We start from the raw sequence: 26,187 nt of genomic DNA on the forward strand, positions 1-26,187 counted from the left end.
ACGCCATTCAGCAGGAGCGGGATGCCACCATTCGACACCTCAAGGCCCTCAAGTCCAAGATGGAAAGTTGGCGTAGCAAGGAAGCCTCTCGACTCGCTGAATTTATCAAAAATGCAAAGGATTGTGAATATCAACTGCGTGACACGGTGCGCAGAGCTGAAAAAATTTTGTGTCTGGTCGAGCTTGGCAAACCATTGGAGACAGAGCGTGAACAGGTGTTGTCGTTTGAGTCCAACATTGCCACCAGTGAAATTGAGCAGGAGGTTAAGCGGTTGATGGCGAACTCAGACGCCGCGGAAGCGCAGGACGAGTCGGCAGCACCTGATGGAGCGGCGTTCTCAGAGGAGTGGCGGTTGCTGGAAAGATTTTGGACGAAACACAACAAGGTGGTGCTTGATAATGCCGCCCTCTCACAGGAGAAGTACCATCTGGAGGAGGAGAACAAGAAGCTGCAGGTGCTACTTAAGCAGTACCTTGAGGAACTTAGTGTTAGCGATGCCGTGATGCAGGGGCCCAACACACTTTTGCTCATGAGTCGTGCTCCGAACGTGGTGGAGGCAGCAAAACGAGCGAAACGTGGGGCAGGCGCCTACAATACCGTGGTGGAGGGAAACAAGTACGTTTCTGATGTAACGAAACAGCAGGTCCTTCGTTGAAAGGTGCGCTTTTACTTTTTTTGAATGTATAGTTAACTTGAAAGCCCACTATTCCAATTCCCCAACAAAAATGGGGAAGGGAAGAAAGAGATGCTCATCTGGGAGTCGAGTCCGCACCACGTCGTACTTGCGTGTTGCTTTTTTTTTTTTTTTCTCTCTTGGGAGGGCAGGGAGGTACTGTTGAGTACGGCGTGTTGTTCTTTTTTCGCCGTAACTCTCCTCGGGGGTGGGGTGTGATGTCGTGTATTTTATGTGGGCTTTCCCTCCCCTCCCCCCCTTTTTTTTTTTTTTTACTTCCTTTTGGGTGCCGCGGATCCATCCCTTTAGGGGAGAGAAAGGTACATCAATACAACACAACTGGAAAGGTCAAAAGTCGGGCACGCATAGACGGAGGGAAAGGAAAGTAAGACTTTTCAATGCGTCGTGTTGCTGGGAGGCGTGTTTCCGTCTGTTCGCTTGGGAGTTTTACGAACCGCTTCTTTGGCGACACCGTCGATACGCCCGAGGGTATTCGAGACGCAATTGCCGCGTATGAACGGCGTCAGCGCGAGGCAGAACTCGCAGTGGACTCTAGATCGGTTGTGTTTGCATGCGCCGCAAGCGCCGATCACCGGGCTCGAATAGCCGCCGCGGAGGCGTTTGACGTGGCTGCTGCAGCCCTGCCTCGTCCTCCTAACTTCTGCTTCATGAGCCTCTCGCTGGACTACGAGGCGATGATTGACGCCCCTGAGGTGGTGTGGTTCAACCTGTGTAAGGCCAACGACGTTACAACCTCCTCCGTAAAGCCACAGCAACTCCACATGATAGGAGGGGCCACGCGGTACCAGCGACCAGGGGGAGGGTACATTCAAGTGTTACTTGGCTGCATCCCCGATCTTCAGAGTGATGTCTTTACATTTGACGCGATTCCCGAGGAGGATGATATTCAGGACGCCAAAAGACCGCCACCTGCCATTTGTTTTGCTTTTCTAGACAACAAACTGGCGCTACAGTACGAACGCGTGCTTTCAGGACGTCTTCAACTCCTCGGTGGCCGATTTGGGGGTTCGCCAGTCGTTGGCGGCATTTTCCCACCATATCAGAAAGGCAGCAACAGCAAACAAACAAAAGCAAGCAAAAAAAATGAGTATGTCGACGAAGGGGACGACTGTGAAAAGAAGATTGATTCCCCGTTGAGTGAAATGGGAGACTCCATCTTTTTTCTCAATGATCGCGTGTACACAGGGAGCGCAGCATGCATGATTCTCCGTAGTGCGATGATTAAAGGACACCACGTGGAGGTTGTGCCCTCTATCAGCACGGAAAGGGCGAAGGTAACATCTGTTAGTTCTTCAGATGGTGTGTTCAGCATTATGACACTCAATGAAAGGAGAGCGACAGACGTCATCCGGGATGTTTACTGCTCTCGCGAATTGCAGGGAAAAACATCGAAGGTGTTTCTTGGTATTCAGCATGAGGGCGTTTGTATTCCATTTTCTTTTGTTGGTTATCCGGATAACGGGACGCTGCAGTTTTCACTCCCAGAGGGCGTCGAAGTTCACTCCGGAGACACCATTGAGCTTTTGGTGGATGATGTGGAGCTGGACTCCGAGGCTTCCGCTGCTCTTCTTATTGGCATGCAAAAAAAAATATCGATTACGCATGTTTTGAAGGACATTACTGTTGCTCGGGAAGCAAGGAAAAACATTGTGGCATCTTCGGTTGCCGGATTTCACTTTTCACATGGTGGCATGAACGTTGCGGCACGTCCTGAAGTCAAAATGACACTTGGGAATTCCACGATCATTTTTGCACCCTCGGTGTTGCAACGTTGTATGGGGAAGTACTGCCCAACGTCAGGCTTTTTTTCTCCCGGTCAGGTCTTTACATTGGGCAAATTCACTGGGGTTTACACCCGATCGAGTAGCTACAGCTTCCTCGAAGGGCTTAAGTGACTTGTTTTTGTTGTTGTTGTTGTTGTTGTTGTTGTTTTTTATTTATTTATTTTTTTTTTATTTGTGTGTGTATGTATGGAGGGGGGGATCACTTGTTGTCGTGTGTTCTCTCTATTTGTGGGGATTGTTTTTGGTCCTCACCTATGGGGAGTAGGTGCCTATGATATCTGTGTGCGTGTGTGTCTGTGTATTTGACTGCGGTGGGGCGTTATTGAAGGGCCGGGGCGGTGATTTCATTTGGTAAAATTTTTATTCTGTGTGTACGTGCTGGCCTATTTGAAGGTGCTCTGTGGAGGTGGCGTCACACACGCACACACACACGCATACAAAAACACTGAGAATTATGCTTCTGTGCACTTATCTCTCCCTCATAGTCCTCAAAGAGAGAGGGGGGCAATAGTTCCACATGACATGTGTGGCCGTTGAGTTTAACAGCTGCTCAGTTGTGTACGGCGGGTGGACTCCGGAAGAACTTTACCGGTTTGCTCCGCACACTGATGTCCTCGCGCCCGTTCAGGGGTTTCTTGAAATTGACGAGTCCGTCGTGGTGCGTCCACGTCTGTCCATGATGTTTGCCACATTTGAGACGCTGCGCCGTTTTTGGGATCCGCATCCACCCGCGATGCCGTCAGGCGCCGAGGTGCTGCGTGCCGGCTCCACCTGTTGCATGCAGGTCTCATGGAAAAGTGGAGTGTCCTCTCGAGCCGTTTCTGACGACCTCGTCCCTGCGAAGGGTGTGTGGCTCCGTTTTGTCTCCAGTTTCTCTCACCGGAAGTACACCCTGGAACGAACACCGAGACAGCTGGGGATTCTTCTTCGTGCGCTGCGCGTGAGCTTTCCGCATCTCTTAGTACCGGCTTGCAGTGAGCCCAATGTTCAAACTGCACGAGGCTTGCTTGACTTTGTTGAGACCCACGCGGAGGCGCTCTTTGCTTACCTTCCATTGCTTTTTTTTCTCTATGAGCTGAGCAAGAAGAGTGTTGGAAACTTTTTTGATACACTGGAGGAACTAGTGCGGCGGCGACAGTTAAACGAGTCTAATCTCCTGAATGCACTGAGACCCAGAGAGGCGTCTTGGTTTGGTTGGAGCGCCCCCAAGTTAACCCTAAAAGAGGATTCACTTTCTGAGGATGTGGTGTTTATGGATACGCACGCAGCACGACTGCCTGATTCTTTCAAAGTGAAGTACATGTTTTCCCAGTCAAAGGCGGGAGGGCATTAGAACGCGCAAGAGTCGCCGCCACGTTTCTTCGCGACGCACTGCTCGAGAATGTCGAGGCCTTCGATGCCGCCGTAGAATTTTGCGTAAACTCTAGTGGGAAGCTGCTGATGTATGGCTGCGCGAGCTGGGCCACAGATGCCTCGGAGGAGCAACAACAACTGCTTTCCGAATCTTCCACTGAAGATGAAAAAATTAAAGGGGCCATAGCGGAGTTCATGAACGTTGCAAGTGTACTGCAAGGTCAGATATTTGGCCCTATTCTGAAGACACTGGTGGACGCGATAAGAACGAGTGAACTCAACATGGAAACACAGTTCTGGTACCTGCGGTCAATGCTGGAGTGCGCCAAGACAGTCGTGCTCAACGAGCCTCTCATCACTGGGGCCAAAGGGGCTCCCAAGAGCAGTCAGGCGGCTCAAAATCCCGTGCTCTTTCGCCAGGTGGCTGAGCGTTATGGAAAGTTGCGTCAAACATTCCGTACATTTAAGTTGTGCTTGGAGGAGGAGTTGTTGTTATCGGAGAATGCCATACGACGATCGCTCGTCATGTGTTGCGTGCATTGCCTTCATGCCTTCACGACGTTTTATGACGCCTTTGAAGCACGACATCATACTCGACTTATTCCGTCTGGCGAGCAGCGGGACGCTTCGATTCATCCTTTGCTGCAGCTTTTTGATACAGTCAAGGGACAAAGCAAGCAGGAGTAAGGGCAGTAAATAATGTGTGTCTGTTTGATTGGGTGTGTAGAGAGGAGCATGGGGCCCGATTGAATGAAACGCAGGAGTAAATTAACAAGCACAGACATGGAAAAAAAAAATCGATGAGTACAGAGAAACGAGTTTCTGTGGTATTTACCGACGTCCTTGTCACTTTTGTGTGTGGGGGGGAGGGAAAGAGGAGTTATCATCACCACAGACTGACTGCTTGCGTGACTCTCGCTCTTTTCTCATGCATGTCTACATGCGCACAAATAGAAAAAAAAATGAATGATATGTGTGTTTTGCGTGAATGTTCCCTTTGAGTAGGAACGTTTTCCATCTTTTTTACGGGGATTTTTTACCTCATCTTCTCACGCAACAGTTTTTCTTTTCTTTCATCTTTTTTCTATTTCCGCCTTTTTTTGTTGTTGTTGTTGTTTTATTGTTGTTTTTGTTTTGATGTTCTCTCGACACATGAATACATGCGTGTGGCCTCCCTTGCATTTTGCACAGGATCCACTGCAAGAAGGGTGTGAAGAATGAAGCAGCCGTACAAAACTACGTGGCGGGTGTATCTGCCCGGGGCGTTCGTCATGGCAATCTACACGGCCGCCATTTATCTCAGCAAGACTCGTGGTGAGGTGGTGAAATATGGTCATGACTTTGTGCCCATCTACTCTGAGGACGGGAAGCTCGAGGGGTTCACGCACCCTGTGTTGGTGAAGGCCGGCGACAAGTACCGCAGCAACGAAGAGTCTAGGGAGAACTCTGCGTGAGGTGCCTCCTGCATCGTGGATTGCCTTCTGGTTGAGAACACACCTTTTGTTGTTGTTTTGCCTCTTCTTGTTTGAAGCCTTCCTGCCTGCGGGCAAAAAAAAAAAAGGTTTAATCTTTTTTTTTTTTTTTTTTTTTTTTTGGCCATTTCTTGTTCTTGTTTTTGCTTGCTTTCCGTGACTCTCTGTGTGTGCGTGTCCTTTAGTTACGCTCACCAGTTATACAGCCACGGGTACTTTTATTACTATTAGTACTATTACTATTATTATTATTATTGTAAGTGCATTGAAAAGAAGGCTTTTCTTATGTCCATCTTGACGTACAGCGGCGGCTCCTGCCTGGCAATGGCAGGCGATGGCTGTTTTGTCATCGTCTCCGACAACCGCCTTGGCGAGCAGTTGAAGACGATCTCCATGGAAGTGCCAAAACTCCACGTGATTAATGAAAGTATTGTGTTGGGTCTCACTGGGCTTCGCACCGATCAGCAAACGTTTTCCGAGAAAGTTCGTTTCCGTAATGAACTATACAAACTACGTGAGGAACGTGAGATTGGCGGTAAGGCGTTTGCGGCGCTAATATCATCCATGTTGTACGAGGCCCGTTTTGGCCCCTGGTTCGTGGAGCCGGTGATTGCAAGCATCGACAAGAAGACAGGCGAGGTGTACCTCTGTGCCATGGATCTCATTGGCGCTCCGTGCGAACCAGAGGACTACGTGTGTGCTGGCACCTGCGCGGAGAGTCTGCATGGCATGTGTGAGGCCCTGTGGCGCCCCGGATTGGGATCCGAGGAATTGTTTGAAGTTGCTGCACAGGCAATGCTGTCTGCCTGTGACAGGGACTCCCTTTCCGGTTATGGTGCTGTGGCAGCTATTGTGACGAGGGACAAAATGACCACTCGTCTCATCAATGGTCGCAAGGACTAGAATGCCAAGAAAAAGAAAGATAATGGGAGGGATGACATGTGTGAATTCGTTGAGAGATGGCGGCTACTACGGGGCTTTTACCCCATTTGCACCCTCTTTTTCTTTTTTTTTTTTTTTTTTTTTTTGATTCTAGCTTTCCACATATATATATATATATATATATATATATATATGCTTCTTTCCCGCGTATATTAGGATTGCCTTTTGGAAAGACGCTACAAAATGAGATGTCCCTTTGATTACTTTTTGCTTCTATCGTCGTTGTGGTTTTCTCTCTTGGGTCTCTGCAGAATTCCCGGAGGGAATGGAACAACGGATGCAATCTGCTCCCTCACTTTACATTTTGTTTGTTTGTCTGTTTTCTGTTGCTTCCTACAGGGAAAAAGGAAAATCAACAGGGCAGAACATGCAGTTGTCTCTGACACACTTGGATGATGCGCCCATGCTCTTTTGCGAGCGGTGCAACAACCTCCTCTATCCGGAAAACGACCCTTTGGATAGGCAGATGAGGTGGCGATGCAACTACTGCAGGACAACTGAGGTGCATGACGAGAATAAACTTGTGTATATTCTAAACCTCAAGTTAAAGACGGGGACAACGGAGGAACTGGAGTTGTTAGCGGAATTTGCGAACGACCCCACCGCCCAACGTGACCCCACGAAGCGATGCCGCCGCTGCGGTGAGAATGACGTGACGTGCTTCGTGAATCCCCTCGGTCAGCCTCATGAAGACATGACTCTCTACTTTGCCTGCGCAAATCCAAAATGTCGTCACGTTTGGAAGAGCGGTGAAAGCCAAGAGCAGTAAGGAAAAGGGAGGACAAGACAACATGGCAATACAAAACAATAAAAGACGGTGCTCATATCTTGAGAATATCACATTTATTTCTGCGTATAGAGAATTTTTGAAATAAACCCCTCCGTATCTTTCCACTGGTTTGATTGAGAACTGTGGTCTTTTTCTTCTCTTCTTTTCTTCTTGACTTCTTGTGTGTGTGTGTGAAGAAGAGAGGGAGTTTTAGCTCTAGCATGTACGTCTTTGGGATTTCTGTCCCCCTGACATGCCTCTTGTGGCACCTCATATGTTGTCTTATAGCCATCGCGGAAGATTTGGTGTGGGCACGAGTTCTTTTACCTGACGCCTTCAGAGAACCGTTGCGTGCTGCCCAATTTTCTTTTAGCGTCATTGGCGCTGTTATTTATGTGGTGGGTGCGGCACCACTATTTGTGTATGCATACAAGTACGGGCTTTCCTACAGCCAGCGCCAGAGACGATTTTTGTTTGGCATGGCGTTGGTGTTTTTTACGTGGTCTTTTCCCATCTTTATCATTCAACTATCGATGGTGTTGTCCAAGGTGAAATGGCGCAATCCCGTCGATGATATTGTCTTTGCTCTGAGCCTGATATCATCTGCCATTGGTGGGTGCATCGCGTGGTTTGGCTACATGCACTTAGTGTCGTACTACATCCATCAATTCCAAGTGGTGGAGCAGCATATTGAACAACACGACCGTTTGGCCCCACACCCCATGCGTCCGGTGCGCTCGGCACCGCGAGAGGACCAGCCTGACACCATTTAGAAGGCATGTACTTTACGAAAAACAGAATGAAGACGAAAAGAGAAGAAAAGTTTTTTAATGAAACGGGAGAGAGAGAGAGAGAGAGGGGGTGGGGGATGCAATTTTGTTTGCTTTTTTTCTTTTTTTTTTTGTGTGTGTGTGCTTTTTAATTGTTTGTGTGTGTGTGTATTCTTATTCCGGCTTCGTCTTTGTGTCCACACCGGTAGATATCGTTTTGAATCCTCCCTGTAACCAGTTTCTTGTACTCTGCCTGATTGTTGCTTTGCGCACAGTGCGCACAACCGCAATGAAGAAGAAGAAGAAGAGAGGCCTGTTCTCATTTAAAATCAATTCGGTACGTATACATAACATTAGATGCGTCCAGTCATTACAATCCCACTCATCATTTCTTTTCCATTTTTTTTATTATTCTGTTGGTTGTTGCTGTTGTTGCTGTTGTTCTCACCCACATTTAAGGGGAGGGGGGAGGGAGAAATACGGAATTAGGTGGCTGATAGAAAAGAAATAGAAGAAAATATATATTTATATATTTTGAAGGGGGCAGTTTTTTAAATTCTTTTTTCTTTTTTTTTTTTTTTCTTTTTTTGTAAATTGCAAGTTCCCATGTCTTTCCATGCGTTTCAGGGGGGTGATAAAACCGATTCTATTGTCGGTGCTCATGTGAACCCTGTTTATTTAAAGGATACTCCGAATATGGAAGCAGGCAGCATGCAGGTACGCGCTTTAAGCTACAACTTTAACATTCTTCCCAGGGGCTGTGGCGGGTTCCAAAATGAACGCATTGACAATTTTCTAAAGTGTGTCAATGAATACGATGTCTTGTTGTTTCAGGAGGTCTATGCTGCCAGTGTATTGCCGTACTTTGTGCAAAAACATATCTGTTTTCAGAAACGCCTTGTGGATGAGTTGAAGGAACGTGGATTTACACATTATGTTATATCAAAGCAACCCTCGTACCCGACGATTTTTCGACACAATGTACACTCCGATAACGGCCTCATTATCGCCTCACGATTTCCCATTGAGCAATGTGGCTCATATACATTTGGCTGCAATAAGCGCGGCAGCCAGTCTGTTCGAAGGGGTTGTCTTTTTGCGGAGGTTATGGTGCCTTTAAGGGAAGGTGGAAGTGTACCTATCCTTTTCTTTAATGTTCACCTTCGTCAGGATGAGAGCACCGTTGCGACGTTTTCGCAGGTGATGGAAACCCGTCGCTTTATTGATTCCGTCATTAGCAACCTGTACGGAGAGAACAACGAGGCGAGTAAAATTCCACTTGTGGTGGCTGGGGATTTTAACATCAATGGCATTGATCCCCACAACGGAGGCAAGCCGACAAAGATATTCATGGAACTTATGCAAGAGCTGCAGCCACTGGGAGGCGGGCTGAGTGAAGTCATTCTCGACACGCACGGGTATCACCCCTCGACCCGCCCATCCAAGTTGTTTTTCCCGTCGCAGTCAAAACTGAACCGAGACTCACTGACGCCGCAAAGACAAGACTTTTTTTTTGTTACCCCTGCGGTGGATGTTCGTATGGCATGCATCAAGAAATTTATAGCAAGTAGTCGAAGCCCGTATGTATACCTTTCTGACCACTTTGGTGTGTCAGCAACACTTTGCGTCTCGGCTAGCGATCAAAGGATACCCCACAAAAACTCAACGCGTCCTCTTCTGAAGACGTCTATGTCACGTGGGATTGTACATGAGCACTCCAATCCTCTTTTAAGCATGAAAATGCAATTTATTCCTCTGCTTCTAACGGCTTGGGCTGCGATGTACTTCAACTCCCTCACACTCTGTGTGCTGGGAGCCGTATGGTTTCTCTTGTGGTGCTTCGTTTCACGTATTCATGCTTTAAGTAACGAGCGACAATTTGCTACCGTGAGAAGCGCTGTTGTAGAGGGCAAAGAGGCCGTCACATTAAATCAACCAAAGGAGTACAAAACCCTTCAAGGGGTTAAGAGTCTTGCGGAATTGTGGCAAAAAACGGTGCAGCATCACAGTATGTTACGCTGTTTGGGGCAGAACAAAGAGTCAGGAGAATCTGAGTGGCTTACGTACGCGGATGTAGACGCAAAGGTGCGGGAACTTGGCTCCGGACTATGTGCTCTTGGCGTTGTTCCGGGTGATGTGATTGGGGTAGACTGTCAGGCGAACAGGGAAGCTGTGATTCTTGAGATTGCTTGTGTAATGTATGGTTTTACAACACTAACGCTGGTAGGGAGAGGGAATGCTTTTCGAACCCTCATTGATGAGCATAATGTGAAGGTTGTATTTGCAAGCCGAAACAATGTGGCGTCTATTCTAACCTGTCGTTCTCGGCATTTGGAGACCGTGGTGAATGTGCACTCTTTTTACGATGCGGAAGATGATGCCGTGGCACGAGATTTCGGTATTACACTTCTCTTGTACGATGGGGTCTGCTACAATGGTCGATTACGCCTTGTACCACCACCGCTGCATGTTGCCAGCGAAACGGTCTTTTCGTTGGTTGTAGACACCACTACCACCAACATGGGTAGTTCTCTTAGTGTTGTTCGTATGACTCATGCGGATGTGCTTCGTGATATTTGCACTCTAGTCGCCACGTCTGTCTTGCCTACATCGCGGAAGAAGCATCTCGTTGTACATTTTACACCGTTCTCGATGGTGTTTAACCGCATCTTTGTTCTTGGCCTCTTTGCACACGGAAGTTCTGTGGCGACGTCGGAGGGTGCCAGCAGACGGGCATTTACAGTTTTTCGTCCGACCATCATGTTGGCTGTGCCCTCTTTATTTGCCACAAGTGAGACGCAACTAAAACGGAAAAATGAGCGATACGGGTGCGTTTACTCCTGGCTGTTCGAGAAGGCGTTCCAGCTGCGCTCTGTCCTTATCAACGTGCACCGTCGGGATTCGCCGGTGCTGCGTCTTATCTTTTTTCGCTCCACTCAACGTCTTCTGGGTGGCTGCGTGGAAAAAGTCGTGCTGTGCGTATCGGAGGAAAGCACGTCGTATCGGCTGGAGGAACACATTGCGGTCTGCTACGCGCCGTGCCTGCGCGAGGTGTTTTTTATACCCTCCGAAGGCGTTTTCTGCGTTGATGGCATCCCAGCACCCGGCGTGCGGGTGGAATTGGAGCCGTTTGATGAGCCTTCCACGAAGAACACGTTCGGGCAGTTGACTCTTTTGCGTCGCAGTGCAAAGCATACTTTGCCGATCGCGGCCAAATGGAACGATCAGCGGACACTGCGTCTAATGGGACCTCCGGGTGGTATACTTTTACCTCTTAAGGGTGAATATGTTGTGGCAGCGGAACTGGAGCGCATATTTGCCCAATCGCGATATGTGAACGATATTTTCCTGTACGCGCGACCATCGCGACCTATTATCGCCATCGTGTCTCCAAATCGTGACACTGTGGAATTTGAATGGCAACAGCAGCACTCGATGGGTGTCAATAACAATGGAGAGGCGGAGGGTGGTGCAGGCAGCGCATCGCTCAGCTGGACTGAGCTTTCTCGCTACGCGTCTGGACTCTTGCTTGCGGACTTTTCTTGCATCGCGAAACTGAACGGCCTTCAGGCGTCGAATGTCCCAGAGTACGTGCACCCCCACCCACACTCGTTCAAGGACCATGGAAACTTCTTTACGCCATACGGAAAACTAAGACGCGATTGTGTGACCCGGTACTTCACATCTGTCATTGAGCGCTTTTACTCGGACACAGAATCCACCTTCAGCCCGACACCGTGCTACACCAGTAGTGGCAACAGTAGCGACATTGACTGTGCGGGAACGTTGTCCCATGACCAGCAATTTTCACTTCAGGTTCCTGCGGCCATTGATATTGGCGGAAGTTTTGCCAAATTTCTCTACGTGCAGCCTCCCGGTTTCTTTGAGATCCCTGATTACATGGTGCATGAATCATCTTCCCTCTCTGAGCGACTTGGCTTGCGAACCTTCCATTTCTTTGCCGATGCTCCCGTGTTGGAGGAGCAGCCACAAGGCCTTCGTTCCTCCAGCGTTGGTACAGTGCGCTTTGCAAAGGTGCCATCGAAACGCATTCCCGATTTTGTTGCATATTTGGAGAAAAATAAGCCCCATAATTTTTATGCCGAGGCATTCCGCAAGAGCATACGAGCAACTGGCGGTGGTGCATTTAAATACGCCTCGATTGCCAAAAAAAGGCTTCACGTTTCTTTTGAGGTTATGCGGGAGATGGACTCGGTGGTGCATGGACTCACTCTTCTTATTCGCTCCGCCCCATGGTCCATCTTTACGGTAGACCCCACAACTGGAATTCACTACCCACACAAGCTGCGAAGCCCTCCCGGGGACACGCTTTCTCCCTTTCCGTGTTTGCTTGTGAACATTGGTTCCGGTATTTCAATCATCAAATGCCTCGGCCCGGATGGCTCCCATGTTCGCGTTGGGGGAAGTCCCATTGGTGGAGCAACATTCTGGGGGCTTGTGCGCACCATGACGGATGTAACCTCGTGGGAGGAAGTTCTGGAGATCATGCGTCTTGACGGCCCCGGTGACAACAAAAACGTTGACCTTCTGGTTGGCGATATCTACGGCTACAATGCGCATGACCTTCCAGCAATGCTTTCCGTCGACACCGTCGCCAGCAGTTTTGGCAAACTTGGTGCAGATCGATTCTACGAAGCGATGGCGGGGGGATCGTTGAGACGCAACTCGGGTGATGACAACGGGAATGTGATCTCGCCGCTGCCATCTCCAACTGTCTCTTCCCCTACGTCCCTTTGGAAAGGGAAAACGAAGCCGTCTGCAATCGACATTGTGCGTTCACTGTTGAATATGATCTCTGCCAACATCACGCAACTGGCGTACCTGCATAGCCGCGTGCAGAATGTTGAGAATATATTTTTTGCGGGCGGATTTGTACGGGACAACCCGATTATTTGGAGCCACATCAGCTCAACACTGCAGTACTGGTCAAAGGGAGAATCTCATGCCCACTTTCTCAAACACGACGGCTACCTTGGAGTTCTGGGCTCCGCGACCATGCCGACGGATTCAGAAACCGCATCCAAATAAGAAGTAGTGGTTTCTTAAAGAAAAAAGCGGAAACAAAATTAATAAATGCTTAAATGAAATGAGAAAAAAAAAAAAGAGAGAGAGAGAGAGCAAGAAATGGGGAGTGAGAAGGTTGAAACAATGTGAAAAGGGAACGGAACGGAGGGATAAATATAAATATATATGGTATATATGTCTACACGCAGGTGTATGTATATATGGAAGAGGGCAAGAAATAAGTAGCGCGAAAAAAAAAAAATAGGGTGGAGAAATGAATTGGGGATGTTAAGTGTTTTCTATGGGCGAGCTCCGGGTTCTTTTTTTTTTTTTTTTTGTTTGTTGTTGTTTGTGGGGTTTTCTTAGGTGTTGTGGGTGTGGACCGTTAGGGCGAAGGTCTACGGGTGCAAAACGCTGGAACCACCTGCGTCTTGGGGTGGCCATTGGCCTTGGGTGAGTTGTTGTTTTTTTTTTTGTTTTTCCCATCGGAAGGTTCCAATAAGAGCACTAATGCATATATGGCGCACGACGACCAAATAGCATTATTATTATTTTTTTTTTTTTTTTTTTTTTCTGTATGTTTTTATGTATGTATGTATGTGTGTTGTTTTGTTTCTCACACATGCTGTGGAGAAAAGGGGTACGTTAAGAGGAAAAAAACTGCGCGTGCGATGAATGGACTTCACTTTTACTTGGCTCCAGCCGCTGCATGCATACATGGTTGTTGTTGTTTCCCTCTGTCTCTCTCTGTGTCTCTCTCTCTCTATCCCTGCCGATGAAATCTCCCTTTCGCGACTTTTTCTTTTTTCTTTTTTTTTTTTTTCTCCCACTTTTCTTTTGTCATTTCTCCCTGTTGTGCATGCATGTACCAATAGAGGCAGACAGACACACAAACACACGCGAATGTATTTCTTTACGAGTTCCGTTTCATGCAATTAAACAGGAGCGTGCAGGCGAGTGTGCGTTCTTGCCGCCTGAAGGACGAGTCCTGCGTTCCTCAGGACCGGGTGGATGGGGCGGAGAGCACATGACTGTCAGCTCTCTCAAAGGGTCGCACTGCCGCGCCATCCCCGGCTTCTGCATTCGCATGATAATTTGCCCAGAGTCAAGACACTCCAGCCGCCATTGATGTGTGGGCGGAGCAGTATGGCAATCCTGCCCGGTGCGGTCTTTTGCCACCAGCGATAGACGTGCAAAGACTTCTCCACCGTAACCCGTTGGTTTTATTTCTTTTGTACATTGAATTGGGCTGTTGCTATTGTTATGGCTTCGGCATAAAAGCGTTGAGATGCGTGTTTGGTGCGCAATACGCGATGCCTACTGCATGTCCCTCTTTACTACATGTGTGAAGGGAAGAATTTCTTTTTTTTTTCCCCATCATGTGTTGCCGGTGGTCTTTATCCTTTGTCCCTTCCTCTCTTTCTTTCCACCCACCGTGTCCTTTCATCTGTGTCTCCTCTTTGCGTTGCACACGACAAGAAGCAAAGGAAAACTAAGTGAAATATACACATATAATTACATATCGAGAGAGAAAGAAGACTGCTTAAAAGAAAGGAAAAAAAAAAAAAAAAATTTGCGGTGAGGCAAACACAACATAATTGCAGTAGTATTAGAAAGCTGGGCTGGGCTCAGTGCGCACAAACACAATAATATCCGCCAGCAATGATGGATGTTCGCGTCTCTGATAACGGTGATATTATCGAAGAGAGGGGCTGTTGTGGAGTTCTTAAGGAGGAGTTGCTGGAGCTGCGGTGGAGGGTCCTCGCTGTGGCATGCTTTCTCACGTTTGGCAGCTACTACATCTTTGATTTTCCGGGCTCCATAGGCACGGGTAGCGGAGCAACCCTCGAGCAACATTTCAAGGTCCGGGGCAAGGTCTACACGCAGGAAATGAATCAGTTGCTATATAGCGTGTACTCGTGGCCAAACACGGTTCTGGCTATATTTGGGGGAGTTTTAATTGACAAGTTTCTTGGGATCCGCACCGCGATGCTTCTCTTCACCTTTTTGGTGTTATTTGGTGCCTTTCTCTTTTGGTTGGGCGTTTATTACACCACGTATCCACTGATGCTAACTGCGCGTGTCCTCTTTGGATTGGGCGGCGAGTCCCTCTCGGTGGCGCAGTCGGCATATGTCGCACGGTGGTTCAAGCATGGACGTGGCATGGCACTGGCGTTCGGTATTACAATCAGCTTTGCACGTGTCGGATCGTCCTTTAACTTTTTATTTTCGCCCAAAATTGCAAAGGCGTGGAGCGTTGAAATGGCCGCTCTTGTTGGCATTTTTTCTTGTCTGATTTCGTTTCTCTCCTGTTTTATTTTGGTTCTTGCCGACATATACGCCGTGCGAATCGGATACATCAGGCCGGCACCACAGGAGGAGAATAAAAATGTCATGAAGATTTCCGATGCATTGCGGCTACCGTTTGCCTTCTGGATCCTCAGCACCATTTGCGTCTTCTGCTACGCCGCAATATTTCCGTTTATTGGTGTAGGCAAAAACTTTTTTGAGGTCAAATACGGTTACAACTCTGACAAGGCCTCTGGCTACATATCGGCATATCAATTTGCCTCTGCTGCAGGCTCGCCATTGATTGGACTTCTTGTGGATAATGTTGGGCGTAACACACTTTGGCTAATTACGGCTAGTGGATGCTTTCTTCTTCTTCATGTGCTTCTGATTTTGACTATGATTCCTGGTATTGTAATGACGATCGCTATGGGAATTGCTTACAGTGTTCTTGTCTCTGGTCTCTGGCCTTCTATTCCTTGGGTCGTGGGCGAAAATGTTATGGGTTTCTCCTACGGCATCATGACAAGTCTGCAGAACACCGGATTAGCCGTTTTCCCTATCATTGTGGGGAGCATACTTGACGAGTACATACCAAATGCGCAAAACGACAATTCTTCCTCTTCTTCTTCTTCCTCCTCCCCAAGGGGTGGGCAGAAGGATGGGGGTCTTCCCACGCTGAAAGGGTATCAGATGACCGAATTGCTTTTTATTGCCGCGGCTCTTGTTTCTCTGATTGCCAGCATTATTCTTCTCATCTCAGACAAACGCCACGAGGGTATTCTCACCGCATCAAGCCGTCGTCGGATGGAAATAGAGTCGGAGAAGCGTGATGCCCTCTTGGAGAGCCTCCCGGAGGAGGAGCGGAATATGCTGTTCCTTCAGCGCGAGTAGTACACATACATATCTACCTATCTATCTATCTTATTTTATTTTATTTGTATCGAGTGTAGAACGTAAGGCACGGGCGAGAATGGGAGGGGGAAACGGAATAAAAATGTGTACATCTGCCACCGCCAAAGAACTGGCAAAATTCCCACCAACACATTCCTTTTTCAAAAAAGAAACGAAAAGAAAATCATGACATTTGAACTTTTCACATTTTCTTTTATGGCGATGTTTTATGCTATTATCGGTGCCTTTTCACTTGGGCGATAAGAGAAGATAAATAAATAAGGAAACGAGGAAATTAGCGACAACATTGAGCAGATGCCGGGTATAGCTGTAAGTAGTGGTCTCTTTGGCGCACGTGTTCCTCAACCACCGCCATCTAATGTGCGTGAGACCTCTTTTTTTTTTTTTTTTTTTTTTTCTATTTGCATTCACTCATGTCCTTATTTTATTTTTTGGTGTGCATTCTCATATTTTTAGCCAATTTTATCGGGGAAGACTTCAAGAGAGAAAATTATTTATTTATTTTTTATTATTATTATTTATTGCGCCTCTCTCTCTCTCTCTCTCTCTGCTTGTTTTTTCTGTTCTTGTAGTAACCGGTCAGCCTTTTCCCCAATCTCTGACACACACACACACACAAACTTGTGCAATCTTTTTTGTTGTTCTCATATTTATTTTCTTCTTTTGTTTTGGTTGAGACTTTTCTTCTTGCAGCTCGTAAGGGCGCGGCAATGCCTAGTCGCGCGGTTCTTCGAAAAAAGGCTCGACGCGAGTCGAAGCATCGCAGGCTCGAGGCTGAAGATGCGGCCGTTGACGCTGCGTTGCTCGCCTGTCATGGGGCGCAATCCCACTTACCGCTTGGAGCGGGAGAGACGGAGAAGGGAGTAGAGACGGCGGCAAGGAAGCGCCCCCGCAACGTCGCAGTTGTGGAGGCGGCTGCAGAGACGGTCGAGTCGATGGCGGGGATGAGCCGCAAGGAGCGCAAGCGTTTTGAGGCCAAACAGCGATTTGAACGGCAGCTGGCGAGGCTCAACGCGGCAGTGGGGAAGGAGGAGAACACCACCGCAACTAAAACTGAGACCGCGATGCAGGCTGCAGAGGCGGGGACGGACGTCTTGTCTCCCACGCGGGGAGAAACGTTGCGACATGATCCAAAGTTTAAAAATGGAACCTTTTGGCGTATGCGAAAGGAGCGACGAGGAAGGACGGTCTTTCTTGGCAATGTGCCTGCAAGGTTCACTGTACAGGAGGTGAAGGACTTTGTGAGCTCCGTGTTTGACGCGTACTGTGCACAGAAAAATGAGGACGCGAATAAGGCGGACGAGGAAAGGGAGGAGGGTAGTGTGGGCGTCGCCGTTGTGGATTTGGTTGATTTTCTTCCAGCGCCGCCGCGGGTGAAGCACCGCCACATGTTCGTGACGCTCCAGTCAAAGGAAGTTGCAGAGCAAGTCGTTAAGCTTTTGGATGCGTACAAGTTGGATGGTGTCACGCTGCGGTGTAACTTTGCCTCGGACAAGGCGCAGCGAGGAGAAGCCATTCGTCGTCGATTGGCTGCCCCCCGTGCTCGCTCCTAATTCCCACTCAACAACTAAGAAGAAGTCAGTCTCATGAGAAGGAATAATATATATGTGTAAATACATACATACATATACATATATATAACTGTTTGATTTGCCAGGCAAACGGTAATTTTCTTTACTGCCTGTGTGTTCACCTTATGGGGGAAGGACGGACTGCCGTGGTGGCGGATGTTTCTTTACCGTTTTTACTGCATACTCCATTTTTTTTTTCTTTTTTTTTTCCTGTTTGTAGGCCCTTTAGTACTGCATCCGCCTCCATTGGACAGACGGCGTCACGTGGCGGAAGGCCGGGAAAACGGGGGAGGGAAATGGACAAATTTGACTTTTTGCTTTCCATGCGTTCCCCGGAGTTTCTGCGTGTGGATTGCGATTCTGATGTGAGTTCTTTTCGCAGCTCGTCATCGTCATCGCCCCGTGCCCCGCCTCTAAAGACGAGGAAAATTCTTCCACCCGCCTATGACGAGGTGGAGTGTGATCTTGCCGAGGAACTTCAAAGTTGTGTACATAGCGGCGAGTGTAATCTCTCGCAGCTGCAGCTGCTTCAAGTTCCCACGAACTTGCCTCTTGACTTGCTGGTGACCCTCGTCCTTTCCGATAACAAACTCACAGAGCTGCCCGGGGAAATGTTTTTGGGAGAAAAATGCCGCCACCTCGTCAGGTTTGACGCAAACTCCAACCAACTGAAGACGGTTCCCAAGTCACTTTTTGAGTTGCCCAACCTTGAGGTCCTGCTGTTGGACCACAATGATATTGCCACGCTGCCTTTTGACGCGGTGGGCCAAGAGGGGCGAACATTCCTGCCCGCTCTGAATTATGTGGGCTTAGAGTTCAACGAATTGCAAAAATTTCCGACGGAGTTTTTTACACACTGCCCATTGCTGAATAAAGTCCTACTTGGGCAGAATGAGGGGATGTTAGAAGAGCCCGTGCCCAGCGATCGCCTATTCCAATCGGCCATTGCGCAGCGCCACAAAAAAAACAAAAAGGGTGGTGGTGATAGCCGTGTCATTCTGAAAGTGGACAACAGGCCCCGCTTTGTGAGACAGATGGAGGAAGAGGATTGGCGCACCGCATTGCCATGGCTAGAAGTGGTACTGCACAAGATTTATCCCGACAAGGTGCTGGGATTTATGTATCTTGGCTCTCTCCGGACCGCACAGACAAGAACAGTCTACCGTGACCTCAATATTGACTACATCCTCACCATTGCACGGGACCTGGATGTCAGAGTGGATCCAGGCATGAAACATCTTGTGCTGCCAGTAGAAGACATTCCCGGTGAGAATATCCTCCTACTCTTTGAGAAGGCCTTTGTGTTTATTGATAAGGCTCGGAAGGAAAACAAGGGTATTCTCCTCCACTGTTTTGCGGGTCTTTCTCGCTCCGTAACTGTGGCTGCTGCGTATATCATGAGACGGTACAACGTGACGCGAGATGAGGCCCTAGATATTATCCGAGAGGCACGACCTGCTGCTCAACCAAACCCAGGATTCATGAATATGTTGCTGGAATACGAGAAGTCGCTCAGAGGGGGGAAAAGAGATGCATTAGTCGGTGAGGTTTGAGGAGTGAAAAAGACGATGTATTTGCTCGCGAGCTAAAAGGGGGGAAATGGCGAACAAAGGGAAGGGAGTATTAGAATGAAACGAAGGTAAACCAACAAAATTATCAACACGCAAAGAGTGAAAGTAAATAAAAAAAAAAAACACGGAATTCAAGAAACATTGGGCCAGTGGTACCCTTTTTTTTTTTCTTCAAAGTGGAGGTGGGAACTCATCGTTGGTGTGTTTTTATTTTTCTTTTTTGTTTTTTTTCTCTTTATATCTGCGTGCTCATTCCAGTCACGGGGTGTGCTGAGCCCTGTTATATTGCTTTGGTCTGTTGTCCTTGTTGTGTGTCCTGTGTTTACCTGTTGTTCCCACTTTTCCCTTCTTTCCCATCACCATATGTATATGTATACATCAATACATGTGTATTTGTGTGTGTATGACTGGCATCCGGCACTTCCCCACCCCAGACCGCAAATTTTCTCTTATAACTCTGCCTTTTTGCCTCATTTTTTTTTTTTTTTTCCTTTCCACTTTCTTCTTTTTGTTTATTTTTGGGCGCTTGCTTACTGTTGACAGAACCGTTGTTGAGGCACGCTTGTTAACATCATGACGACGGGGTTTCTTCGCGAGGCGGTGATCTCAGTCGCTGTATGGTCAGCGGGCGATTTCTTTGCGCAGTTCTACCACGCCCACCGCGAGGCGGCGCAAAGGCGCCTGGAAAGAGGGGAAAAGCGCAGTGGCGAAAGACCCTCCGCAGGGCAAATGGCGGAGATGCTAGACAAGCCCCGTGTGGGTCTTTCGGCGGCATTTGGTCTAGCGATATCTCCGTTTGTTGTGCAGTATCGCAGGTTGTGTATTCGATCACTGGGCCATACAGAGAGGCGAATGCTTGCAGCATTTATGACGCTTTCGGTCCAACAATTTTTCATGACGCCATTGACGTTGCTTGCTTACCACAACGCCATCACTGCCTGCCGTGGAGGTTTCACCTCCCCGAGCTTTCTCCGCGCACATGAGACAAGTGCACAGACGGGAGGCCGCTACGACGCCATGTCTGTGGAAAAGCGCATTTTGTCAGATTTGCTGCCATTGACGCTTGTGGCCTCTTGGTTTGTCTACTTGCCACTGTACCTTCTTGCCTATGCATCGGCGAGGCACGCGCGTGGGGTGTGCGCTGCCGCCTGTCTCATTCCCTGGACGGCATATGTCTCTCATATCCAGTCGACGCTAATGCTGTGATACTCAGAGGACAACTGTCTCCCTCTCCAATGATGAGAAATGAATTGTTTTTTCTTTTTTATCTTCGTTTATTGCCTTTATTTTGTATATTGCTTTACTTGATAATTGGGAAACAAGTGGTACTGCACTCTTTATCTTCTTAGATATCTTTAGCAGCCGCCTCGGTCAAAATCAAACGTATGAGAGGCGGCAACGAGCGACTAGGAGACAGCTTTTGCTGATGAATTGGTTGCTTCTGCGGTGACGGTGTTTTCTCTTTTTTTTTTTTTTTTTTTGGCGTCCTCCCGGCGCATGCAGATGTGTTGAATTACATGCTAAGAAACAATGCTCTTCTGAATACTCATTACTCTTGAAAGACACACACTCAGGGAGAGAGGCAGAGAAAGAGAGAAAAGAGTGATGGCTCGCCACGGGTGGATTTCACCCCATTCGTTCACGAGCGGCCGCGGTTCTGCCGCTACTCGGGGAAGAGAAGGTGGTGGTGGTGGTGGTGGTGGCAGCAGCCCTGTACTCGGGGATTATTATTGCGCACCCGAGGGAAGCGACGATGAGAACTCCATATTTGACGATGAGATTTTAATAATGACGGACGCAGAGAAGGAGGCCTTTGCTGAGCTGCAGAGTAGATTAGAGGAAGAGTGCCTATCGCAATTCTATTACCACCGTCACTCCTCTCCATCTGAGGGCAGCGGGGCAGTGGAGGGCGTGAAGGGTGGAGGTGGAGGTGGAGGCCGCTTCCATTATGACGCGCTGCACCGCAACGCCAGCGGAGCGAGCATAAGAATAGACGGATCCCAGTCCGTGTCAAGTGCTCGCCTCCGTCATTGCCGTAGCCGATCAAGTCCTGCAGGGAACCGTAGTCCGTTGGCGTATCCCAGCGCACGGCGGTCTCGGGAGCGGGAAGCGTGGTACCGGAACCAACTGGAAGAGGAGTTGACTTTTCGCCCGCAAATCAACTCAACAGAAGTGGCGGCTCGCTACATGGAGGCTTCGACACGGCGATCACGGGAGCTCAATGCGGAGGATGACGCGGCAGAGACGTCTCAGTTTAGACCCGTGACAAATCGACTGCGCACTTCATCCCTGTCGGACCATCTGAGCCGATATCTTCGCACGCCGGTTCACTTACGGCTGGGCCGGACGGCGTCAGCGTCATCACAGCGACGGGGGCGGCAGCAATTAGAGAAGAAGCCGCGGGAGTGCGGGGGTGTTCAGAGAGGCGGAAAAGACCGTCAGCTGACGGAGGCATTTCTGCAACGCCTAGAGGAAACAAATCAGCGTCGCGAAAAGAATCTTCAACGAATTGCTGTGATGCACAACACCGAACTGACGTTTCGACCAAAATTGGCGCCTGGCACCTGTAGGAGAAAGACTCCGTCGGTTGTGGCACCGCGCATTCGTGGAGAGGCGAGTGGGGGCAAAACACAATTGCGGCACACGAGTGTCGGCTCTGGGGATCCTGAAACAGAGGTGTCTTTTCCCACCGCGTCAGTGCGCCCGTCTCCGCACATCAACAACAGGTCCCGAATCATGAAGCGGAGTTTGAACGACCTACGCCTGTTTGAACTGCGAAGACAGCAACGTCTGGAGGAACTGCGCGCCGAACATGAGGCGATGGAGCGTCAAGCGGTCTCTGGAAAACCAGCTGTCAGCATCGGCTCACGTAGACTTACAGAAACAATTTTTGGTGGCGATGTCACTCATGAGATCATTCAACAGTACTTGCAGCGAAATGCTCGGAAGCGTGCGGCTGCCATTCGTGCGGAATACGAGGCGAGGCAGCGAGAGGAGGAAAGTCAACTTACATTTCATCCAGAGGTGCATCCGGCACCACCGCATGTACACGAAATTGCGCAAGAGCTTGCTTTGAATAAGTCACTTACCGTGAAAAAATCAACGCCGAAACCGATTTTCCGTTTTTCATAGATTTGTGTCTTGTTATTTTCCTGTATGAAGTAGAACCTTCTCTCTTACCGATTCTTGTTGTTGTTTTTGTTGGCCTCTAAAATCATTGAATACACGTAATTGTATGTATCATGTGTATGCATGTATGTATGCAGATATACTTCTTTATTTTGTGGTTTTTATGTGTTTCTTTGCTTGTTTCATCCTCTTTACTGTTTTTTTTTTTTTTTTTATTTCCCCCCCTTTACAGGCAGCTTGAAAAAATATTGGAGGACCAGTTGTTTGTGTGGCATTGTCATACAAACACATTTATCTAGTATTATATTATATCCTATCATCGATAAATTCTTACACCCCACTCACCACACAAGGTACTTTTTTATTAAGCTGAAGCCTGTTATATTTTTAGTATTGCCTCCATGCAGGAGGAAACTGTTGCCCCCGAGCCCTCGTCGGATGACGAAGCAAGCAAGTGGTTTATCTCTAATATTCCGCCTGAGTTCCTGAAACGTTTGGACACGTTAGACGACGCTGCTTTTATGATGGATATTTCTTCCTACGAGGGGTTTGGCTCCTTCCACTCTGAAAATGTCGAGGGCCTCGTCGCCAGAGAACATGGAAAATACCGCCCCCCACCGCTGCCGCCCTTTGCGAAAAGGGTGCTGGGGCGCAGCGATCTTCGTCAGGTTGAGACGGCAAGGAATGAAGAGGAAAAGATGGAAATAAGGAACCGGTCGGTCCAATTGTGCGAATTCGGTCTTCCTTTTCGTCACGAGCATTTCACCATCACACCCGAGTTTGTCTTCATAAACCACGGCGCATTTGGAGGATCTCTGCGCGGCGCTGCGGCGATCAAACACGGCTACGAAGATCTTATGGAGCAGCAGGTGGTGAAGTACATGGATCGAGAGCTGTTGCCGCTTATTGTGTACAGTGTTCGGCGGCTGGCAGAATTTATAAATGCTGACGCCAAGCAAATTGTCTTAATTCAAAATGCAACCTTTGCGCTAAACTGTGCGATGCAACTAATTGAAAAGGATGATGTTGTTGTGTTCTTCGACACAGAGTATCTTTCCGTGTACAAGATGATGTACTTCCGCTGCAATGATGTGGGTGCCAGCCTTCATGAGATTTCGCTTCTTAATTATTTGCATGATGCCTCCATCATGGGCAACGATGAGGCCCTCACGGAGGAAATATGCCGCCAGTTACCAAGCGGATGCACAACTGCCGTCTTTGATTACATTGCGTCCACTACCGCTCTTTGCATACCGGTCTTTACACATATTATTCCCGCACTGAGGCGTCATGGTGTGAAAAAGATTATTGTGGATGGGGCGCACGCACCATTGCAGTTGGATTTAAACTTTAAAGAGCTACCGCCAGAGTCGCAGCCAAGTATTTTTGTTGGTAATCTTCACAAGTGGTTTTCTAGTCCCAAGTCTGTTGGATTTATGTGGGTTCACAATTCACTTTTGGACTCTTTTCACTCTGTTGTCATTTCACATGGCGCGGGTGATGGTCTTCTTTCGGAATTTATCTGGGACGGCACTCGTGACTACGGCGCCTATCTTTGCATTCCGGCGGTGGTTGATTTTTGGCGTGCGCAGGGCCTCGATCGTGTAAGAAATCATTGTGCCAATCTGCTCCAATCCGCTGCAAACATGCTTACACATCACTTTGGCACGCGGCCGGTGGCTCGGCACGCTCCTTTTATGTCTCTTGTGGAGCTTCCAGAGGCGCTGCAAGGTCCGCCTTTGACGGCAAAACATATTCAGGACCTTCTTCATGAAGTGTATAAGCTGGAAGTTCCTATTAAGCGTGTGGAGGGACGCTTCTATGTGCGCATCAGCGCCTTTGTCTACAATACCCCCAGCGAATATGTGTACTTGCGTGAGGCGCTTTTGGGCATTGCCCGCAACCGACTTCTCTCTTTGTGGCGGCAACGGTCGACTGCGCTGGAGGCCGGCACCCCCGTCGTCGATCCACCGAAGGTTCCGTTTGAGAAGCGGAACCGCGAACAGGGCGGGTGTGGCGTTTCAGGGCTTGAACCGCCGCTGAGGAAACGAAGAAGCATCAAGTTCTGAGCTTGCGCGCCTGCAGCCACCAGTGAGAAGGAGGTGGGTGGGACAATGACTTCTGGTGACGAACGCCAGCAAACCAATTATATATATATATATAATTTTTTGAAGAAGAGGTGATAATTGAATAAATTTGAAAGAATATTATTTTATATAAATATATACAGAGGAAGAGAGGAGAAAATGCGGGAGTTGTACTTTTGCCCGGTGCGTGTGAGGGAATCAAAAGGGAGGGAGCGAGAGGAAAAAAAAAGGAGTTAGGGAGAATGGAAGACTTTTTTTTTTTTTTTTTTTTTTACCCTGCGGAGTACGAGCAATGCCTTATTTTTTATATTTTCTTTTTTGGCTGTTGTTGTTTTTTTGGGTTTTCAAGAGAAATTTCCCCCTGACTTCTCTTTTATTATTGTTTATTATTATTTTGTTTTTTGTTTTTTGTTTTTTGTTTTTTTATTTTCCCCTTTTCCTCCTTCTTCTTGTGAAGTTGTCATTGGTGTTGGGATCATGGAGGGCTTCTTCTTTTTTTGTTGTTGTTGAAGTGTGGGCCCGCCGGCGTTGATTTTTTTTCTTTTTTTTGTGATGATTTGAAACATCAAAAACGAGTGGGTGATCGTTGTTCGTCTGCCCCCCCCTAAACCCCTAAACCCCCAAACCCCCACTGAACCCTAACTCCCTTTTCGTTTGGGATATTCACTCATGATTTTCTTTTCTTTGGGGGTGGGAGGGGAGGGGATTTTTGGGTTTGCGGTGCGGCGTCGTTGTTGTTTTTCATTTCTTTGTGGTGTTTTTTTTTTCTTTTTTTTTTTTGCCTGCCGCGGCAGTGAAGAGGCAACACGAAAGGCGAAGGGAAACAATAATAATAATAGAAGAAGAAGAAGGAAAAGGAAAAGGGAATCAAGAGAAGAACCAAAAGACACATGCCGCCAACAAAAGGAGGGAAGCGGCCTCTTCCCATGGGCGGGAAAGGCAAAGGAAAGCGACCTGCAAGCGCCACGCGGAAGGCTTCGGGCGGTAAGAAAAAGGGGGGCGCTCGCCGAGGGAAGAAGCAGCAGCGGTGGGATCTGTACATCCACAGGACCCTGCGTCAAGTTTACAAGCGTGGGACGCTTTCCAAGGCGGCCGTGCGTGTGCTTTCGTCCTTTATTGAGGACATGTACAGCAAGATTCAGAGCGAAGCAGTTCATGTGGCGTGCATAAACAACGTGAAGACACTGACGGCACGTGAAATTCAAACATCTGCTCGTCTGCTTCTGCCGCCAGAACTCGCCAAGCATGCAATGAGCGAGGGCACAAAGGCTGTTGCCAAATATAACGCTTCACGCGAAGAGGCCTACGCGAAGGTGGTGTAGGGCCACACAGCGGTCACTGACCTCATTCAAGGCATTTTATAGATACACAAGAGCAAAAGGTAGAAAGCAGCACGAGGTCCGTCCATTTTTTTTTTTTTCTTTTTTTATATTGTTTTTATCTGTTTTTGTTCTTTTGTTTGTTTGTTTATTTGTTTGCTTTTTTGTGATTTATTTCTCTCTTTCTCCTTTGCCCTCTTTTTTTTTTTTTTTTTTGTTTTTACCCCTCCCGCCGTGAAGAGAACGGATGCTCCAGCAGGGATTTCTCGAGTGAAGGAAAGCGAAGAGCGTTTTCGCGTGCTGAGATGCTGAGAGAAATAATTCACCCGGAGGAGAAAATATGAGGAAACTCAGGAAGTGAAACATGATGATAGCAAGGGTTTTACGGAGAAGAAGAAGAAGAAGAAGAAAAAAATAATAATAATAATAAATGAAGGGGCCTGTTGTGATGGAGAAGAGGTTTTTTGTTGCATTTAGATCCAACAGTACAGATACC

The 26,187-nt window shown here is 48.1% G+C and overlaps 14 protein-coding genes and 1 pseudogene across 14 annotated transcripts, besides 39 other annotated features; all 15 read left to right on the forward strand.

Annotated features, from left to right (window-relative positions):
• On the forward strand, positions 1 to 656 carry Tc00.1047053506779.10 (hypothetical protein, conserved; the record flags this gene model as incomplete). The annotated part of the gene is made up of 1 exon (XM_810441.1): positions 1 to 656. A coding segment is annotated over one exon (656 nt), but the record flags the coding sequence as incomplete, so codon positions are not given.
• Positions 1 to 5,920: a sequence feature (heterozygous, Esmeraldo-like haplotype).
• On the forward strand, positions 1,073 to 2,590 carry Tc00.1047053506779.20 (hypothetical protein, conserved; the record flags this gene model as incomplete). The annotated part of the gene is made up of 1 exon (XM_810442.1): positions 1,073 to 2,590. The coding sequence occupies one exon, from the start codon at positions 1,073 to 1,075 to the stop codon at positions 2,588 to 2,590; it is 1,518 nt and encodes a 505-aa protein (XP_815535.1).
• Positions 2,592 to 2,626: a microsatellite.
• Positions 2,627 to 2,653: a sequence feature (AT_rich).
• Positions 2,893 to 2,925: a microsatellite.
• Tc00.1047053506779.30 lies at positions 2,997 to 4,520 on the forward strand (annotated as a pseudogene).
• Positions 4,933 to 4,966: a microsatellite.
• Tc00.1047053506779.44 (hypothetical protein, conserved) lies at positions 5,050 to 5,286 on the forward strand (the record flags this gene model as incomplete). The annotated part of the gene is made up of 1 exon (XM_810458.1): positions 5,050 to 5,286. The coding sequence occupies one exon, from the start codon at positions 5,050 to 5,052 to the stop codon at positions 5,284 to 5,286; it is 237 nt and encodes a 78-aa protein (XP_815551.1).
• Positions 5,402 to 5,426: a microsatellite.
• Positions 5,523 to 5,560: a microsatellite.
• On the forward strand, positions 5,590 to 6,207 carry Tc00.1047053506779.50 (proteasome beta 3 subunit, putative; the record flags this gene model as incomplete). The annotated part of the gene is made up of 1 exon (XM_810443.1): positions 5,590 to 6,207. The coding sequence occupies one exon, from the start codon at positions 5,590 to 5,592 to the stop codon at positions 6,205 to 6,207; it is 618 nt and encodes a 205-aa protein (XP_815536.1).
• Positions 5,921 to 6,982: a sequence feature (areas merged during assembly that could not be assigned to a particular haplotype. This can correspond to areas where the two haplotypes were merged or to regions with more than two copies in the genome that were merged during assembly.).
• Positions 6,304 to 6,332: a microsatellite.
• Positions 6,349 to 6,380: a microsatellite.
• Tc00.1047053506779.60 (DNA-direcetd RNA polymerase II, subunit 9, putative) lies at positions 6,512 to 7,015 on the forward strand (the record flags this gene model as incomplete). The annotated part of the gene is made up of 1 exon (XM_810444.1): positions 6,512 to 7,015. One exon carries the CDS (start codon positions 6,512 to 6,514, stop codon positions 7,013 to 7,015), a length of 504 nt encoding a protein of 167 aa, XP_815537.1.
• Positions 6,983 to 7,115: a sequence feature (heterozygous, Esmeraldo-like haplotype).
• Positions 7,116 to 7,975: a sequence feature (areas merged during assembly that could not be assigned to a particular haplotype. This can correspond to areas where the two haplotypes were merged or to regions with more than two copies in the genome that were merged during assembly.).
• Positions 7,237 to 7,788, forward strand: Tc00.1047053506779.70 (hypothetical protein, conserved; the record flags this gene model as incomplete). Its single annotated transcript, XM_810445.1, has 1 exon — positions 7,237 to 7,788. One exon carries the CDS (start codon positions 7,237 to 7,239, stop codon positions 7,786 to 7,788), a length of 552 nt encoding a protein of 183 aa, XP_815538.1.
• Positions 7,891 to 7,958: a microsatellite.
• Positions 7,976 to 26,187: part of a sequence feature (heterozygous, Esmeraldo-like haplotype) that runs on past the window's edge.
• Positions 8,300 to 8,321: a sequence feature (AT_rich).
• Positions 8,342 to 8,374: a microsatellite.
• Positions 8,392 to 12,834, forward strand: Tc00.1047053506779.80 (pantothenate kinase subunit, putative; the record flags this gene model as incomplete). Its single annotated transcript, XM_810446.1, has 1 exon — positions 8,392 to 12,834. One exon carries the CDS (start codon positions 8,392 to 8,394, stop codon positions 12,832 to 12,834), a length of 4,443 nt encoding a protein of 1,480 aa, XP_815539.1.
• Positions 12,895 to 12,943: a sequence feature (GA-rich).
• Positions 13,362 to 13,383: a microsatellite.
• Positions 13,385 to 13,415: a microsatellite.
• Positions 13,541 to 13,581: a sequence feature (CT-rich).
• Positions 13,607 to 13,633: a microsatellite.
• Positions 14,356 to 14,382: a microsatellite.
• Tc00.1047053506779.90 (hypothetical protein, conserved) lies at positions 14,473 to 15,993 on the forward strand (the record flags this gene model as incomplete). Its single annotated transcript, XM_810447.1, has 1 exon — positions 14,473 to 15,993. The coding sequence occupies one exon, from the start codon at positions 14,473 to 14,475 to the stop codon at positions 15,991 to 15,993; it is 1,521 nt and encodes a 506-aa protein (XP_815540.1).
• Positions 15,714 to 15,740: a microsatellite.
• Positions 16,389 to 16,411: a microsatellite.
• Positions 16,501 to 16,537: a sequence feature (AT_rich).
• Positions 16,542 to 16,563: a microsatellite.
• On the forward strand, positions 16,725 to 17,567 carry Tc00.1047053506779.100 (RNA-binding protein, putative; the record flags this gene model as incomplete). The annotated part of the gene is made up of 1 exon (XM_810448.1): positions 16,725 to 17,567. The coding sequence occupies one exon, from the start codon at positions 16,725 to 16,727 to the stop codon at positions 17,565 to 17,567; it is 843 nt and encodes a 280-aa protein (XP_815541.1).
• Positions 17,614 to 17,654: a microsatellite.
• On the forward strand, positions 17,711 to 19,138 carry Tc00.1047053506779.110 (phopshatase, putative; the record flags this gene model as incomplete). The annotated part of the gene is made up of 1 exon (XM_810449.1): positions 17,711 to 19,138. One exon carries the CDS (start codon positions 17,711 to 17,713, stop codon positions 19,136 to 19,138), a length of 1,428 nt encoding a protein of 475 aa, XP_815542.1.
• Positions 19,518 to 19,561: a microsatellite.
• Positions 19,619 to 19,676: a sequence feature (T-rich).
• Tc00.1047053506779.120 (hypothetical protein, conserved) lies at positions 19,730 to 20,362 on the forward strand (the record flags this gene model as incomplete). Its single annotated transcript, XM_810450.1, has 1 exon — positions 19,730 to 20,362. One exon carries the CDS (start codon positions 19,730 to 19,732, stop codon positions 20,360 to 20,362), a length of 633 nt encoding a protein of 210 aa, XP_815543.1.
• Positions 20,612 to 20,637: a microsatellite.
• Tc00.1047053506779.130 (uncharacterized protein) lies at positions 20,762 to 22,288 on the forward strand (the record flags this gene model as incomplete). Its single annotated transcript, XM_810451.1, has 1 exon — positions 20,762 to 22,288. One exon carries the CDS (start codon positions 20,762 to 20,764, stop codon positions 22,286 to 22,288), a length of 1,527 nt encoding a protein of 508 aa, XP_815544.1.
• Positions 20,837 to 20,859: a microsatellite.
• Positions 22,429 to 22,503: a sequence feature (T-rich).
• Positions 22,687 to 24,354, forward strand: Tc00.1047053506779.140 (hypothetical protein, conserved; the record flags this gene model as incomplete). The annotated part of the gene is made up of 1 exon (XM_810452.1): positions 22,687 to 24,354. One exon carries the CDS (start codon positions 22,687 to 22,689, stop codon positions 24,352 to 24,354), a length of 1,668 nt encoding a protein of 555 aa, XP_815545.1.
• Positions 24,430 to 24,455: a sequence feature (AT_rich).
• Positions 24,489 to 24,512: a sequence feature (AT_rich).
• Positions 24,624 to 24,645: a microsatellite.
• Positions 24,739 to 24,823: a sequence feature (T-rich).
• Positions 25,130 to 25,152: a microsatellite.
• Tc00.1047053506779.150 (histone H2B variant, putative) lies at positions 25,263 to 25,694 on the forward strand (the record flags this gene model as incomplete). The annotated part of the gene is made up of 1 exon (XM_810453.1): positions 25,263 to 25,694. The coding sequence occupies one exon, from the start codon at positions 25,263 to 25,265 to the stop codon at positions 25,692 to 25,694; it is 432 nt and encodes a 143-aa protein (XP_815546.1).
• Positions 25,780 to 25,913: a sequence feature (T-rich).
• Positions 26,080 to 26,104: a microsatellite.

Source organism: Trypanosoma cruzi, genomic scaffold (assembly GCF_000209065.1).
Source record: "Trypanosoma cruzi strain CL Brener 1047053516729 genomic scaffold, whole genome shotgun sequence".
Classification (NCBI taxonomy): domain Eukaryota; phylum Euglenozoa; class Kinetoplastea; order Trypanosomatida; family Trypanosomatidae; genus Trypanosoma; species Trypanosoma cruzi.